This window comes from Oncorhynchus mykiss, chromosome 7 (assembly GCF_057628025.1).
Source record: "Oncorhynchus mykiss isolate SJ-2025 chromosome 7, ASM5762802v1, whole genome shotgun sequence".
Taxonomy (NCBI): Eukaryota; Metazoa; Chordata; class Actinopteri; order Salmoniformes; family Salmonidae; genus Oncorhynchus; species Oncorhynchus mykiss.
In genome coordinates this window covers 7047990-7065969 of record NC_143028.1, presented here as the reverse complement: position 1 = coordinate 7065969, position 17980 = coordinate 7047990, and the positions used below count along the sequence as shown (strand labels likewise).

The window sequence follows — 17980 nt, the reverse complement described above, 5'->3', positions numbered from 1 at the left end:
TGATTCACTGTAAAGAGCTTACAATAAACACAGCGACCAGTAGAAGGAAGCATCGAAGAGGGAACCATTGCATTTAGGCACCATCATTATGTAGAGGAGTATGGGAATCTGAGTCCAAATAAATTAACGAAAATGCATGAAATGCTGCCATCTACTGTCGCGTGGACTACACAAACTCCACTGAGGTGAGGAAAAAAGCTAATTACGAAGGTTCACATTTTGCATTAGCTGTGTCTGCTGTTTGTGTTATTTCACTCACGGGTTCAACTAATAGTAACTTATATCTGTCCAGGACTTTCAGATTTGTGAAGACTGAAGGGATGGGGGCTAGGCAGTAGGGACTGAAATGGAACTGGGCCATGGTCTACTTGCAGAGTGCCCTGATGGACATGCAAAAGTGATGAAAAGCAAAATAGAGAACCTTCTTCAGGCATTATATTGGCAGTAATGTGACAGAAACCATCTGTGTGACACTGCCCCCCTCAAACACAATGCCCTCCCTCCCGAACACAACCATCTGTGGTTGTGTTTGGAGGAGGGGTTTGCTAGGTTGAACCCACAGTGGGATTTCGAGGTGGGATTTTGTCATAGAGCGAAGCAGGGAATATATTCAGAGAAGAGGGCGTAAAACTGAAAGACACTGTCTTTTTTCTCAATGCCTGATTCATTAGAGAAGACAGGTGAGGAGAGGAGAGGAGGAGAGGAAAGCAACACAATACAATGATTGTTGTGAAGTAACTTAATTGGAGTACAAGGGGACCTTGGTTTCAGGCAACAGCAGAAAGAAATCTGTCGAGATCTGTAAACATATTGTATGATAAAAAACAACCGTCTATAGATATTCCATATTTAGCTTATCTACTGTCATCGACCACAAATATACTGACTTTCCCCAACTCAGTAGAAGAGACACAAGAAAAAAAGTTGAGTAGTCCCAACACTTTGATATTCTGCTCAGGATAATGGGGGAGTACTGTGCCTATAGCTTTTGGCACAAACGACCTGGCTCAAAAACATGGTAGTGGAATCATGACTTCAATAACTGTTAGAACAGTGGTCAGAAGAACACAACAAAAAGCACAGGCCTTAAGATGTTGAAAAACATGTACGGATCTGATTATGTAAAGTGATCTATAACAGAGCTTTGGTCCGCGATACTTTATGCTAGAGACAAGTTGTAAAATACCCGGGAAAGACGTGACTCCGATGCATATGGAGATGTCATTGTTTTGTTTCTTTGACATTCACAACTTTCTACTGCCAGGGAGACAACAATGTACTTTGCTTGAGAAGTAATCTAATTCTGTCACTATCAACTGAGTTTGAGTTTATTTTATTTTTATAGGGACAGTGCACATTAATCACCCTTTCAGTAAAAGTGCCGGTTTTAGCCAGCCGGCTAATTTTCAACCGCAGTCCCAATTGATTAAGCTATTCACTTTCTGTACAATAGAAGATGTTTAAACCCAGACAGCTTTTAGGGAAACACTTGTGACCTTCTCTCACTGGGTTAAGCCATGGAAGAAAAGTAGCCAGCAGTTAAAGGTGACATTTTTCTCCGTCTGAGGTGGAAAGGCAGGCCTAACTTTTTAAAGTACCATGCTCAGATTCCTAATGATGTCTCAGATTTAATTATTTGCTAATCGGGACATTTATGTTGATTTGGCATTGGAGAAATATGATAAGATGAACACATACGCCTATCTCTCTGTCCATTCCTAATCTGTCATTTCAGTCATGTGTGGTATTAAAAAAGAGTCTGCAAATATGTCAAATGACATAGAATTGCATGAAATGTTTCTAAAAGGGATTTTTTTCTCAGACCTGCAAATACTGTGATAGATTCATGCAATGCTTTTACTATAAAGGAGATCTTTACTCTACTCTAACTTTACTCTACTCAGTCCATGGTGGTCTGTGAACCCACAACCGTCTGTGCCCTATAAAAGAATCCTGCGTTGCCTTATAGGCCTAATGCTTACAGGACAAAGAACAGTTTCTAAAACGGGATATCTAAGGCTCTGGTGTGTCCAAGAAGTGACGGTAAACAGTAGGCATGTTCTCTGCTATCCACTTGATGTTTTCATTATTATTTGGGGTATAGGGGAGGGGTCACTTGTTTTTGTTTTTTAGGTCAAATATATTTTGCTGAAGAGAAGGCATTTCTATTCATTTCCATTTCAGAGAAGTCAGATTTAAATAACGTTCACTCCCTAAGCAGGGAAGAAGGATATTGGGTGTTGGTTGCACCATTACAAGCTTTCAGGTCTCCTTTCTGCTGTCTGTAATTTCCCACTCTTTTAATTAGTCTACAATCAGGTTGTTTCAAGGAAACACTTGGAAAATTGTGTTAGTTTAAGACATGACTAAAACACTGTTTCTTGTCTACAATTATGAGTGCATTTTGTAAACACACACAGCCAAAGAGCAAGTGGAGCTTAAAAAATGACTACCTACAGTATCTAGGACGAGAGTATGTTGAATGGTGTAACTTTATAATACCAGGGCCACACCTGTAGCTGACAACAACATGAAGTACAGCAGGCCACGTGAATAGGAGATAAAACTATTATTCTCTCTGGGGGACGCTGCGATTCTTATATTTCAGTTGACCTACTGAAATATGAAATATGAGACCAAAACAAAGCATCTAAGGCCTCTTTTATACATACCTATTGAGTTAAACTTCATAATACCTCTCTCCTCCATTGCTTATAGGCCAGTGTTTCCCAACTCCAGTCCTCCAGTACCCCCAACAACATACATTTTTGTTGTAGCCCCCAGACAAGCAGACCTGATTCATCTCATTGAGGGCCGGATGATTAGTTGACTAGTTGAATCAGGGGTGCTTGTCTGGGGCTACAACACAAATGTGTGCTGTTGGTGGTACTGGAGGACTGTAGATGGGAAACCCTGCTATAGGCTACTGTTCATCTGGCAGACACTGCTGTCTTTAGTGTGAGACTCTAGGGGGATGTGACATCAAAGTCAAGTGGAAAGACCAAGACCCAAGGGCCATAGAGCTGCAGCTCAATACTGCGATCACATTCCTCCGGAGATGGGCCTTTTCCCTTGCAGCATGTGTCACAACACATCAATTCACACTAAGTTCCCAGTAACAGACTTCTAGCCTGGTCTCAGCTCTGTTTGTTCTGTCTTGCCAACAACAACCATTGGTGTTAGCAAATGGCAAGAAAGCACAAACAGATCTGGGACCAGGTTAAAGAAACGACCGTAGGATTTAGCAAGACAGCGCAAACAGATCTTGGACCAGGGTAAAGACTTCAGGATCAGGGAGAGAAACGATGAGATGACAGAGACAGACAGAGAGGTGACAGGCAGGCCAGGCATACTGTGATGCTGGTCACAGGGGTCAGACACATTTTGGAATAACTGTACTCTGACACAGCTAACATGACACAGTTGACTCACTGGGCGTTTCACCACAGATGTTTAATCAGTGATGGTTTGAGGTGGATTGGACTGGATGACGAGAAGCTTACAAGCAAACAAGGGGCCAAAAGGTTCCAAACCAACCCTGTAGTTTTGATCTAAGAAAAGATCTTGGTTCAAAACATCGTATATACCATCCAGGGGAGAACGACTGCCCCCTCTCATTAAAGCCACGGAAGTTCAAGGCCGACTGCAGTACTGCAGACATTGTTAGCAGAAAACAGGATAACCAATTATAGTGAATGGAAAAATGGCGATCTTTGTGGTCAATCTTTGTGTAAATAAAAACTTGTTTTGAAGACTACCATGTTAAGATAGTAGTGGTTAACTAGCCCCCTGGGGTAACTGCCCCCCCCCCCCCCCAAAGATTCACACAAAGACCACAAGATGTCACCAAATTATTTTCCCAACACTTTCCTTGGTTGTCACTGTTCTTGCTGAAGAAAAATTGTCCTCTGTGTCATCACAACTTTTGGACATAATTCAACAAAAAGTTGATCAAATTTCAAAATGCTTTTAAATATATAAATAGGAAAGCCTTAAAATAAATAATCCACTTGTTTAGAGAGAAAATCATTGATAATGTTTTAGTAAAGTAGTAATATGTAGTGTAGTGTGTTGGGGGGCAACTTCCCCCTGAGCGCTAGTTACCCCTTTATGGTTAGGAACCTGTCATTTAGACAATGAGTAGCCCAGTTAGTGCTAGTTTATGCTAACTTGTAAATGCTAGCCAGCTAGCTAGTAGTTAGCATAAGCTGCTAGGAGTACTAGCTAGCAAACTTACTACCAGATCGTCTGAGGGAAAGTACATAAAAAAATATAGCGTAACTTAATTTCAGTTATAAATGTTTCCATTAGTGACTGATAGCTTTACAGTTAATGCAACTTTATAGCCTTTTAGCTATTTTACACAGCATTTTATGTCATATAAGCTTTTCAATTGACATCTCTCCCCCTGTTTTCAGTCACAGGTGGGGACCGGATTAGGTGTGAGAAGTGCGGGAGGTTCGGCTCATAAGTTGTGCTCCAATTTTACTGGGGATAGCTTTATTTGTGACCTACAGGTACAAATTAGAATCATGCAATAGCAGAGCATTGCACCACTGTTACACTGAGTTAATTAGTTGTTATTAAATGTTATATTCCAATGTTATTTAATGATATTATTTATATTACATTCCAATACAATGTTTATGAATTAAAATCAACTATTGAAAACCTTTTGCTCCTGAATGCAATTTTAAAGACTGCTAGGATTAAAATCATGCATTATACAAATCATATTTAGTACAGTTGTACATAATGGATTGTTTGGAAAAGGAACAACAAAGCAAATGAATGTGCAGGTGAGTTAAAAAGAGGGACTTTACATCACATCTCCTCATAGTGCAGATATTAATGGTGACATGTGCAACACCATCCCCCCATATTTCATTTAAATCATTAAAATAAGACAACTAGACTTAGCTTTGAAGTATTACTTACCAAATCATTTCTAAAATAAAACAGATGAAATTGATTTTAACACACCTGTGTGAAACCCTATGCCATAATCGGCCAGTTACCCCGGCACTTAAAAAAACGCCCCTTTTCTAAAAACAACATTTCATGAAATAACTAAAAGTGTCAACTGTAGCCAATTATTTCCCTTTATAGTTTATTCGCCTAAGCATGACCTTCATCCACATACCATTTTTTTTTCTCCAAACGTTGCTTTTTTGTGTTAGCAATTAGACATTGTTCTTGGGGGGGGCTAGCTACCCCCTAGTACTCTAATAATAGTTGCTTCTAATGCACCAGGTGGATGTCATAGAAACAATTATTTAAAAATCGCACACAGAAGAAGTTATAGGGATAATTTAGTTGCTAATGGCAGCCTGCCGTACCCCAGTCGGCCTTCACATTGAGTTACTCAATGAGAGGGGCAGCACTGAGCTAGCCTGCAACGTCACTTCCTAGAGTAGCTCAAACTGCACGATATGCCTACATGAGAAGCCATTTTAACTGACTTAATTTGGCTTTAATTCACTATTGAGTCTTCACATAGGAATTAAGGGTGTCACGTGATCAATGGCTTTGTCCATTCATACATAGTCATGGGTACCATCACAATTAATCTGTTCTGTTTATAAACTGCATATAAACAGTATTACATTGTTTTAAACTAATCTGCAGTTTCTCACCCCCAAAAAATTCCACTCCAATGATTAATCCCTAGGGAGTAAATCTAAGCCCCACCCTCTACCCTTTAGGCTCATGGCGACAAATAGCTGTGTGAATCTAGCACTTGTATTTTAAATGGACAATGGCCCCACAGTCGGCTAGGATCCAGTTAGTTGTTCAGGTTGGAGTTGAATTGGGCACCATGCCATCTGGGCCCCATGTGGGAAGTGAATGAGAGCATCCTCTTCCATTCCCCATTCCACCAGGCCTGATGAGACGTAGAGTACCCACAACACAGTAGATCCTCCAGTGGAAAAGTTAGACACTCGGCTATCTTATCTGAGTTCCTTTCCCACTATGCTGAATACAGACATCTCAGACAATTGTCTCGTTCTGTGTTGATCAAACGCTTTAGAAACCGGCTTTCCATGACCAGTGAGTCACTCACTCAACACATAGAGGTTTCTCTGATACAGTGACTGACTAGCAAAGAAGAGAATTCAGGGTAAATGCCTTCTATGTTTTGAGAGGCTGCTTGGCACAGCGAGATATGTGCAGTGTTGTGTGAACTACTTATTAACCATGAAATAGTCTGTTGACCATTCAATGAAGTATACATACAATTGAATCCTGATGTTTATTATTAAGCCCCCTACTGCCTTCAGAACAGACTCAATTCGACGGAGAATGGACTCTACAAGGTGTCGACGGAGCATGGACTCTACAAGGTGTCGACGGAGCATGGACTCTACAAGGTGTCGACGGAGCATGGACTCTACAAGGTGTCGACGGAGCATGGACTCTACAAGGTGTCGACGGAGCATGGACTCTACAAGGTGTCGACGCAGCATGGACTATACAAGGTGTCGACGGAGCATGGACTCTACAAGGTGTCGACGGAGCATGGACTCTACAAGGTGTCGACGGAGCATGGACTCTACAAGGTGTCGACGGAGCATGGACTCTACAAGGTGTCGACGGAGCATGGACTCTACAAGGTGTCGACGGAGCATGGACTCTACAAGGTGTCGACGGAGCATGGACTCTACAAGGTGTCGACGGAGCATGGACTCTACAAGGTGTCGACGGAGCATGGACTCTACAAGGTGTCGACGGAGCATGGACTCTACAAGGTGTCGACGCAGCATGGACTCTACAAGGTGTCGACGGAGCATGGACTCTACAAGGTGTCGACGGAGCATGGACTCTACAAGGTGTCGACGGAGCATGGACTCTACAAGGTGTCGACGGAGCATGGACTCTACAAGGTGTCGACGCAGCATGGACTCTACAAGGTGTCGACGCAGCATGGACTCTACAAGGTGTCGACGCAGCATGGACTCTACAAGGTGTCGACGGAGCATGGACTATACAAGGTGTCGACGGAGCATGGACTCTACAAGGTGTCGACGGAGCATGGACTCTACAAGGTGTCGACGGAGCATGGACTCTACAAGGTGTCGACGGAGCATGGACTCTACAAGGTGTCGACGGAGCATGGACTCTACAAGGTGTCGACGGAGCATGGACTCTACAAGGTGTCGACGGAGCATGGACTCTACAAGGTGTCGAAAGCGTTCCACTGGGGTGCTGGCCCATGTTGACTACAACACTTCCCACAGTTGTGTTAAGTTGGCTGGATGCCCTTTGGGTGGTGGACCATTCTTGATACACAGGAAACCTTTGAGCATAAAAAAACAGAAGCGCTGCAGTTCTTGACACACTCAAACCGGTGTGCCTGGCACCTACTACCATATCCCGTTTAGAGGCACTTAAATCTGTTGTCTTGCCCATAAACCCTTTAAACGGCACACATGCACAATCCATGTCTCAATTGTCCTTCTTTAACCGGTCTCCTCCCCTTCATCTACACTGATTGAAGTGGATTTAACAAGTGACATCAATAAGGGATCATAGCTTTCCCCTGGATTCACCTGGTCGGTCTATGTCATGGAAAGACCAGGTGTTCCTAATGTTTTGTACTCAATGTATCGTTACATGTTTTCTTAATGGTTTCCATGACAATAAAGCTATGTTAATAGGGCCATGTCGTGAGGAGCAGGGGAGGTGATGCAAGCCCCAGCCTGCGGTCTCCCCTGTCCCCACCATCACCCCTAGCACCACCTCAAAGCAGCCTGCCCAATCTGACTGTGCAGATGGCTAAACATTGCATTCCGTACCATCAAACAGGACCTATTCTGTTCAAAGACCAATTTAGATGGGCGAGCTGATATAAACACAAAGAAAGGTGGAAGAGGGTATGAAAACATCCTCTTCTCCCTGTTAGATCATCCATGTATGTCACTATTACACTATTATTACACTTCCTGTGGCTCTCCAAAGCATCCTGGGATTGTCATTGACATTTTCCCTAACTGCTGGTCCGGGGTCAGATATTTGTTATTAACCAAATGGCTTCATGTTAAGACTCGTGGTAGGGTAATCAGATCCCATATCTGTGGTTAGGGGTAGCCTCTACTACCTTACTTAGAGTGACTTAAAAGTTAAAAGTCTAGATGGGTTTGGTCAACTAGGCTACACAAGGGTAAAGTAGTAATTATAGTTAAGAGTGGGACAAAACACAGGTATTAACATGCTAAGAGCTGTCTACAGAAACACTTAGGAACAAAGAGGAACGGGACTACTTCCCTGGACAGGAAGTGCTTTGAGAGACTAGTCAAGGATCATATCACCTCCACCCTACCTGACACCCTAGACCCACTCCAATTTGCTTACCGCCCAAATAGGTTCACAGACAACGCAATTGCAATCACACTGCCCTAACCCATCTGGACAAGAGGAATACCTATGTAAGAATGCTGTTCATCGATTACAGCTCAGCATTTAACACCACAGTAACCTCCAAACTCGTCATTAAGCTCGAGACCCTGGGTCTCGATCCCGCCCTGTGCCACTGGGTCCTGGACTTTCTGACGGGCCTCCCCAAGGTGGTGAGGGTAGGAAACAACATCTCCACCCCGCTGATACTCAACACTGGAGCCCCACAAGGGTGTGTTCTCAGCCCTCTCCTGTACTCTCTGTTCACCCATGACTGCGTGGCCATGCACGCCTCCAACTCAATCATCAAGTTTGCAGACGACACTACAGTGGTAGGCTTGATTACCAACAACGACGAGATGGCCTAAAGGGAGGAAGTGAGGGCTCTCGGAGTGTGGTGTCAGGAAAACAACCTCTCACTCAACGTCAACAAAACAAAGGAGATGATTGTGGACTACAGGAAACAGCAGAGGGAGCACCCTCCTATCCACATCGACGGGACAGTAGTGGAGAAGGTGGAAAGTTTTAAATTCCTCGGCATACACATCACGGACAAACAGAAATGGCCCACCCACACAGACAGCGTGGTGAAGAAGGCGCAGCAGCGCCTCTTCAACCTTAGGAGGCTGAAGAAATTTGGCTTGTCACCGAAAACACTCAACTTTTACAGAAGAATAATCGAGAGCTTCCAGTCGGGCGGTATCCCCGCCTGGTATGGCAACTGCTCCTCCCACAACCATAAGGCTCTCCAGAGGGTAGTGCGGTCTGCACAACGCATCACCGGGGGCAAACTACCTGCACTCCAGGACACCTACACCACCCGATGTCACAGGAAGTCCATAAAGATCATCAAGGACAACAACCACCCGAGCCACTGCCTGTTCACCCCGCTATCATCCAGAAGGCGAGGTCAGTACAGGTGCATCAAAGCTGGGACCGAGAGACTGAAAAACAGCTTCTATCTCAAGGCCATCAGACTGCTAAACAGCCATCACTAACATTGAGTGGCTGCTGCCAACATACTGACTCAAATATCTAGCCACTTTAATAATTAAAAATTGGATGTAATAAATGTATCACTAGTCACTTAAACAATGCCACTTTATATAATGTTTACATACCCTACATTACTCATCTCATAGTATATACTGTACTCTATACCATCTACTGCATCGTACCTATGCCGTTCGGCCATCGCTCATCCATATATATATATATATATATATATGTACATATTCTTATTTATTCCTTTACACTTACGTGTGAATAAGGTAATTGCTGTGAAATTGTTAGAGAACTTGTTAGATATTACTGCACGGTCGGAACTAGAAGCATTTCACTACATTCGCATTAATATCTGCTAACCATGTGTATGTGACCAATAAAATTTGATTTGACTTCCCTGGACAGGACAGAGGTGTTACTACTTCCCTGGACAGAGCAGAGGTGTTACTACTTCCCTGGACAGAACAGAGGTGTTACTACTTCCCTGGACAGGGCAGAGGTGTTACTACTTCCCTGGACAGGACAGAGGTGTTACTACTTCCCTGGACAGGACAGAGGTGTTACTACTTCCCTGGACAGAACAGAGGTGTTACTACTTCCCTGGACAGGACAGAGGTGTTACTACTTCCCTGGACAGGACAGAGGTGTTACTACTTCCCTGGACAGAACAGAGGTGTTACTACTTCCCTGGACAGGACAGAGGTGTTACTACTTCCCTGGACAGAACAGAGGTGTTACTACTTCCCTGGACAGGACAGAGGTGTTACTACTTCCCTGGACAGAGCAGAGGTGTTACTACTTCCCTGGACAGAACAGAGGTGTTACTACTTCCCTGGACAGGACAGAGGTGTTACTACTTCCCTGGACAGGACAGAGGTGTTACTACTTCCCTGGACAGGACAGAGGTGTTACTACTTCCCTGGACAGGACAGAGGTGTTACTACTTCCCTGGACAGAACAGAGGTGTGGTTCAGGATTTTACCTGTTTATCCCAAATTGCAATACAGTCTCCTTTCTGGTTTTCTTTTCATCATGACCACTAAGAGCAACAAGTCTACCAAGACGCTTCCACCAATGTTGTCCTAACAACAAGTCCACCATGACTCTTCCACCAATGTTGTCCTAACAACATGTCCACCATGACTCTCCCACCAATGTTGTCCTAACAACATGTCCACCATGACTCTTCCACCAATGTTGTCCTAACAACATGTCCAGCATGACTCTTCCACCATTGTTGTCCTAACAACATGTCCACCATGACTCTTCCACCAATGTTGTCCTAACAACACGTCAACCATGACTCTTGAATCTGAGCCCTGCCCAACACAAATGTCCTGTCCTCCTGTCCCTTTTTTTGAACCTGAGCCCTGCCCAACACAAATGTCCTGTCCTCCTGTCCCTTTTATTGAACCTGAGCCCTGCCCAACACAAATGTCCTGTCCTCCTGTCCCTCTTAATGAACCTGAGCTCTGCCCAACACAACTGTCCTGTCCTCCTGTCCCTCTTATTGAACCTGAGCTCTACCCAACACAAATGTCCTGTCCTCCTGTCCCTCTTATTGAACCTGAGCTCTGCCCCCAAAAAATGTCCTGTCCTCCTGTCCCTCTTATTGAACCTGAGCTCTACCCAACACAAATGTCCTGTCCTCCTGTCCCTCTTATTGAACCTGAGCCCTGCCCAACACAAATGTCCTGTCCTCCTGTCCCTCTTATTGAACCTGAGCTCTGCCCAACACAAATGTCCTGTCCTCCTGTCCCTCTTATTGAACCTGAGCCCTGCCCAACACAAATGTCCTGTCCTCCTGTCCCTCTTATTGAACCTGAGCCCTGCCCAACACAAATGTCCTGTCCTCCTGTCCCTCTTATTGAACCTGAGCCCTGCCCAACACAAATGTCCTGTCCTCCTGTCCCTCTTATTGAACCTGAGCTCTGCCCAACACAAATGTCCTGTCCTCCTGTCCCTCTTATTGAACCTGAGCCCTGCCCAACACAAATGGCCTGTCCTCCTGTCCCTCTTATTGAACCTGAGCTCTGCCCAACACAAATGTCCTGTCCTCCTGTCCCTTTTATTGAACCTGAGCCCTGCCCAACACAAATGTCCTGTCCTCCTGTCCCTCTTATTGAATCTGAGCTCTGCCCAACACAAATGTCCTGTCCTCCTGTCCCTCTTATTGAACCTGAGCCCTGCCAAACACAAATGTCCTGTCCTCCTGTCCCTCTTATTGAACCTGAGCCCTGCCCAACACAAATGTCCTGTCCTCCTGTCCCTCTTATTGAACCTGAGCCCTGCCCAACACAAATGTCCTGTCCTCCTGTCCCTCTTATTGAACATGAGCCCTGCCCAACACAAATGTCCTGTCCTCCTGTCCCTTTCATTGAACCTGAGCCCTGCCCAACACAAATGTCCTGTCCTCCTGTCCCTCTTATTGAACCTGAGCCCTGCCCAACACAAATGTCCTGTCCTCCTGTCCCTCTTATTGAACCTGAGCCCTGCCCAACACAAATGTCCTGTCCTCCTGTCCCTCTTATTGAACCTGAGCCCTGCCCAACACCAGAGTCCTTTGATGAGTCAGACAGTGACAGGTAAAGCGAGTTGATTTGTCAGCTCCCTTTCATTTGCCCCTAGTCACACCCAACTCAAGACACAACTCACCAAAGTGTCACAGAGATCACGATAGAACTATATGGCATTACAGTAGCTAGCTACAGACTAGAACTACCATCCTGTCTCTAGTTCAGAACTGAAGCAGACATGTTTTCCAGCCAAACCCCAGAGGGGTAGCTTCTTTATCATAGTTTAAGCACAGCTTATAGGTCTGCACAGTATAATGAGCAGTGCAATTTTCAGGTTGAAGGGACGTCTTTCAAACATCCAACGTCACATTCCAAGCCACTGCCTGGGCCTAGAGCCCAGTCGAACTAACCTGCAGAAAGACCTCAGAAGTATGATCGTACATTGTTTGATAGTTTGGTAATAGTTATGTGAAATCTATTTGACTACAATAGCAGAAATAAAATGTGTATGTTACTTAGACATTCATCATATAATCTTCCCCCAATATGTGTTATTAATATAGTTCCACAAGACCCAACCATCCATCAGTCAACGTACACAAAACATAATGTTGCTACGGTGTTAAACACTGGTATGATTATGACTGAGTTTGGGACCTCATGTTCATACAGGTTGTTGGAACAGCTGTGGATCCAGGAAAGGGTCCAGAGATTTTGGAGCCCTATGAAACAACAGAGTTTATCATTTAATTATAGCATGAGATAGAAGCTACCCTACAATACATCAGCATTCCTCTGCCTTTCCACTCAGAAACATCCTGTAAGGAAAGAGACCACAGCTCCAATACAACCAATCATTTCCAAGACACCTACTGTAACATGGACAGAGATGCCACATCTATTCTATGTGGAAATATTGCTAAAAAGAATGATAATGTTACTTCTGAAACCCCTGATGATATGAATTGTCTGTCCATACAAAAGACACAGCGTTCCAACAGAGTTGACCTCTATGTGAGTTAGCGGGGTTGAAGGACACTGTGTTCACTGCCACCCTGGCATGGTCAACAAGAGAAGGAAACAAAGACAGATGAAGTCAGGAGCCACAAGATGAACTGGCATCTGTTTCCCTGGAAAGACTGGCCTGGCCAACCCTCAACCCTCCCTGGAGAAGGGAAAGTCTGAGCACACCATCAATCACTAGCCTGGAGGGACACACAAACAATGCTGCAGACAGCTGCAGACAGCTGCAGACAGCTGCAGACAGACAGACAGACAGACAGACAGACAGACAGACAGACAGACAGACAGACAGACAGACAGACAGACAGACAGACAGACAGACAGACAGACAGACAGACAGACAGACAGACAGACAGACAGACAGACAGACAGACAGACAGACAGACAGACAGACAGACAGACAGACAGACAGACAGACAGACAGACAGACAGACAGACAGACAGACAGACAGACAGACAGACAGACAGACAGACAGACAGACAGACAGACAGACAGACAGACAGACAGACAGACAGACAGACAGACAGACAGACAGACAGACAGACAGACAGACAGACAGACAGACAGACAGACAGACAGACAGACAGACAGACAGACAGACAGACAGACAGACAGACAGACAGACAGACAGACAGACAGACAGACAGACAGACAGACAGACAGACAGACAGACAGACAGACAGACAGACAGACAGACAGACAGACAGAGAGAGAGAGAGAGAGAGAGAGAGAGAGAGAGAGAGTACACAAACCCTCTAATCCAAAAAGGCCTGTGGATCACTAATTCCAATTGGCTTTACTTAAACTCTTTAACATCATCCTCAGCTCTGGCATCTTCCCCAATATTTGGAACCAAGGACTGATAACCCCAATCCACAAAAGTGAAGACAAATTTAACTCAAATAACTACCATGGGATATGCGTCAACAGCAACCTTGGGAAAATCCTCTGCATTATCATTAACAGCAGACTTGTACATTTCCTCAGTGAAAGGAAATGTACATTTCCTCTACTGAGCAAATGTCAAATTGGCTTTTTACCAAATTACCATACGACATACCACGTATTCACCCTGCACATCCTAATTGATCCTAACAAATCAAAACATAGGCAAAGTCTTCTCATGCTTTGTTGACTTCAAATAAGATTTAGACTCAATTTGGCATGAGGGTCTGCTATACATATTGATGGAAAGAGGTGTTGGGGGAAAAACATATGACATTATAAAATCCATGTACACAAAATTGGCACAAAACGCACATTTCTTTCCACAGGGCCGGGGGGGGGGGGGGGGTGTGAGACAGGGATGCAGCTTAAGCCCCACCCTCTTCAACATATATATATATATATATATATATATATATATATATATATATATATATATATATATATATATATATCAATGAATTGGCGAGGGCACTAGAACAGTCTGCAGCGCCTCTCCCTACTAGAATCTGAAATGAAACATCTACTGCTGATGATCTGGTGATTCTGTCCCCAACCAAGGAGGGCCTACAGCAGCACCTAGATATTCTGTCCCCAACCAAGGAGGGCCTACAGCAGCACCTAGATATTCTGTTCCCAACCAAGGAGGGCCTACAGCAGCACCTAGATATTCTGCACAGATTCTGTCAGACCTGGGTCCTGACAGTAAATCTTAGTAAGACCAAAATAATGGTGTTACAAAAAAGGTCCAGTTGCCAGAACCACGAATACAAATTCCATCTAGACACTGTTGCCCTAGAGCACACAAAAAAACAGTACATACCACAGCCTAAACATCAGCGCCACAGGTAACATCCGCAAAGCTGTGAACGATCTGAGAGACAAGGCAAGAAGGGCATTCTCTGCCATCAAAAGGAACAGAAGATTTGACATACCAATTAGGATCTGTCAAAAAATACTTGAATCAGTTATAGAACCCCTTGCCCTTTATGGTTGTGAGGTCTGGGGTCCGCTCACCAACCAGGAATTCATAAAATGGGACAAACACCAAATTGAGACTCTGCATGCAGAATTCTGCAAAAATATGCTCTGTGTACAACATAAAACACAAAATAATGAACGCAGAGCAGAATTAAGCCGATCCCCACTAATTATCAAAATCCAGAAAAGAGCTTTTAAATTCTACAACCACCTAAAAGGAAGCGATTCCAAACCTTCCCTAACAAAGCCATCACCTACAGAGAGATGAACCTGGAGAAGAGTTCCCTAAGCAAGCTGGTCCTGGGGCTCTGTTCACAAACACAAACACACTCCACAGAGCCCCAGGTCAGCAACACAATTAGACCCAACCAAATCATGAGAAAACAAAAAGATTGTTACTTGACACATTGGAAAGAATTAACAAAAAACAGAGCAAACTAGAATGCTATTTCGCCCTAGCAGAGAATACCTGGCCACTGTGACTGATGCAAAATTAAGGAAAGCTTTGACTATGTACAGATTCATTGAGCATAGCCTTGCTATTGAGAAGGCAAACCTGGCTCTTAAGAGAGGATAGGCTATGTGCACATTGGCCACAAATTGAGGTGGAAACTGAGCTGCACTTCCTAACCTCCTGCCAAATGTATGACCATATTTCCCTCAGATTACACAGACCCACAAATAATTCAATATTTTTTTAACCTATTGGGTGAAATACCACAGTGTGCCATCACAGCAGCAATATTTGTGACCTGTTGCCACAAGAAAAGGACAACTAATGAAGAACAAACACCATTGTAAATACAACCCATATTTATGTTTATTTATTTTACCTTTTTAACTATAACTATTTGCACATCATTACAACACTGTATATATACATAATATAACATTTGAAATGTCTTTATTCTTTTGGAACTTGTGTGAGTATAATATTTACTGTTCACTTTTTATTGTTTATTTCACTTTTGTTTATCCATATCATTTGCTTTGGCAATGTAAACATATGTTTCCCATGCCAATAAAGCCCCTTGAATTGAATTTAATTAGAGAGCGAGAGCGAGAGAGAAAGTGACATTTGTAATGTCTTTATTATTTTGGAACTTTTGTGAGTGAAATGCTTACTGTACATTTTTTATTTCACTTTTGTTTATTATCTATTTCACTTTCTTTGGCACTGTAAACATATGTTTCCCATGTCAATAAAGCCCCTTAAATTATAATAGCTGATTGAGGAGTTCAGTGAAAACATTACAAAGATGAAAAGACTAATAAACGTCAAGTCAATGTTATGTCTAGCAGGTTAAAAGACCACCACAAGCTCTGGCTTGTATAGTAGACTAACCTAATATTGTACTTTCTATTCCAATGCAACTATTGAATGTGCTATTGGCGTTGGTGATGGATGATTGTCTTTGCGGTTTTAGCTGTTCATAGTTCCGGACAAGCCTAGACATACATTACCATTAGCACAACCACCACATTTCATTCCTCCCTTGAGTGATGGATCAAATATCACTATACCTGATTATGCCCAGAACAGTCCACAGCATAGGTGTCATAGAAACCGAAATGTTTTCCTTATGTGGTCTACAATGGGTATGACATCAAGAGTAGCTGTAATAAACTAATTTCAGTAGGGGTTCAAATAAAATCTATAATCTCCTATAACGCAGATGTAAAATGTTTTTATTCACAAAATGTAACATAGTAGGCTGTTATTTTATGTTGTAATACCAACTAGAGATGCAATAGTATTCACTTACAAATATATTTAAGTCACGTGCATTTAAAGTCTCAAAAGGCTTAAATGTTCCCTGTACATTTCGAAGAAATTGCAAAAATGTATCCGAGATATATATTTATTTACCTGTCCTTTGAGTTTCTGTCCGTGTGACAACCAGCAGAAGTACGCAGGTATGCAGACCCAACGACCACCTGTCAACACAAGGCATGCTTTTCCGCTTATTTGTGCAAAATATTTCCACAAATCCTTTTGTTTGGTAAGCAAAAAGCTAAAATATTCATGCACATTTGGGCGTCTCCGTCCTAGAACAGTGTCGTTGGAATTAATGGCAGGTACGCTACGCAGCCTTTGCACAGTTCCAAGGTGAGTTCTCTGCCTGGGCACGGAACCTTGACTACCGAAACAGAATTGACAGTATAATCTACAGTAAAACGTTAGTTCGCGGGCGCTATGGACAAAACCTAAATTTATCCACGGGATTTTCCCCTGGGTCCTAAGTGTCCTAATGTTTTGGTAGATTCATCCAAACCTCCGTGACTGACAGGTCCAATCTAATATACATACTGTACACACTGACATTTGGCGCCTTTTATGACTTCATGATATCCACATACCTTGCAGAATCATGTAAGCTAACATAGGGCACAGTCAAACAATTATTTACACAATATGCAAGTTCTTCAATAAACTTTCTGTACACCAAGACTCATTTGACTAAACCTAATCAAAGGCTGCAGGAAAACGGTATTATCAGCATTTAGTTGGCTTATACATGTCCCCATGTTGAGACATGATGGCATATAATACATACTAAACCCTGCATTCCACCCAGAGAGAATGGAAAAGCTGCTTAGCTGACAGACAGTGAGTGTACAGTGTGCAGTGTGTAGTGAGTCTGTCCATCTAGCACTAAATCAACCCACTCACACTGTTAAAGCCTACATGTGGAAACCAATATTCTCTAATGAAGACATACAGTGCTTTCAGGAAGTATTCAGACCCTTTTATTTTTTCAACATTTTGCAATGTTACAACCTTTACCTAAAATCGATGAAATAAAACAAATTAATCAGGCCTCCATTGTAAAATAAGAATTTGTTCTTAACTGACTTGCCTAGTTAAATAAGGTTAAATAAAATTTTAAAAAAACATAATAACAAAGTGAACACAGGTTTTTAGAAATTTTAGCAAATTTATAAAAATTCAAAACATAAGTATTCAGACCCTTTGGTATGAGACTCGGGTGCATCCGGTTTCCATTGATCATCATTGAGATGTTTCTACAACTTGATTGGAGTCCACCTGTGGTAAATTCAATTGATTGGACATGATTTGGAAAGGCACACACCTGTCTATATAAGGTCCCAC

General features: G+C 43.1%; 1 protein-coding gene across 2 annotated transcripts in view; it reads right to left on the bottom strand.

The window, feature by feature from the left end:
• The window catches only part of LOC110528829 (uncharacterized), an 84309-nt gene extending 67123 nt beyond the window's left edge, over positions 1-17186 (bottom strand). Inside the window, exon 1 of one of the 2 annotated variants that reach the window (XM_090240086.1) lies at positions 16736-17186. In XM_090240086.1, the coding sequence (XP_090096212.1) occupies positions 16736-16820 (85 nt within the window). In that variant the 5' untranslated portion in view covers positions 16821-17186. The remainder of the gene's footprint in view (positions 1-16735) is intronic. The other variant, XM_090240088.1, reaches the window with a different exon arrangement.
• Positions 17187-17980: the final 794 nt, after the last annotated feature.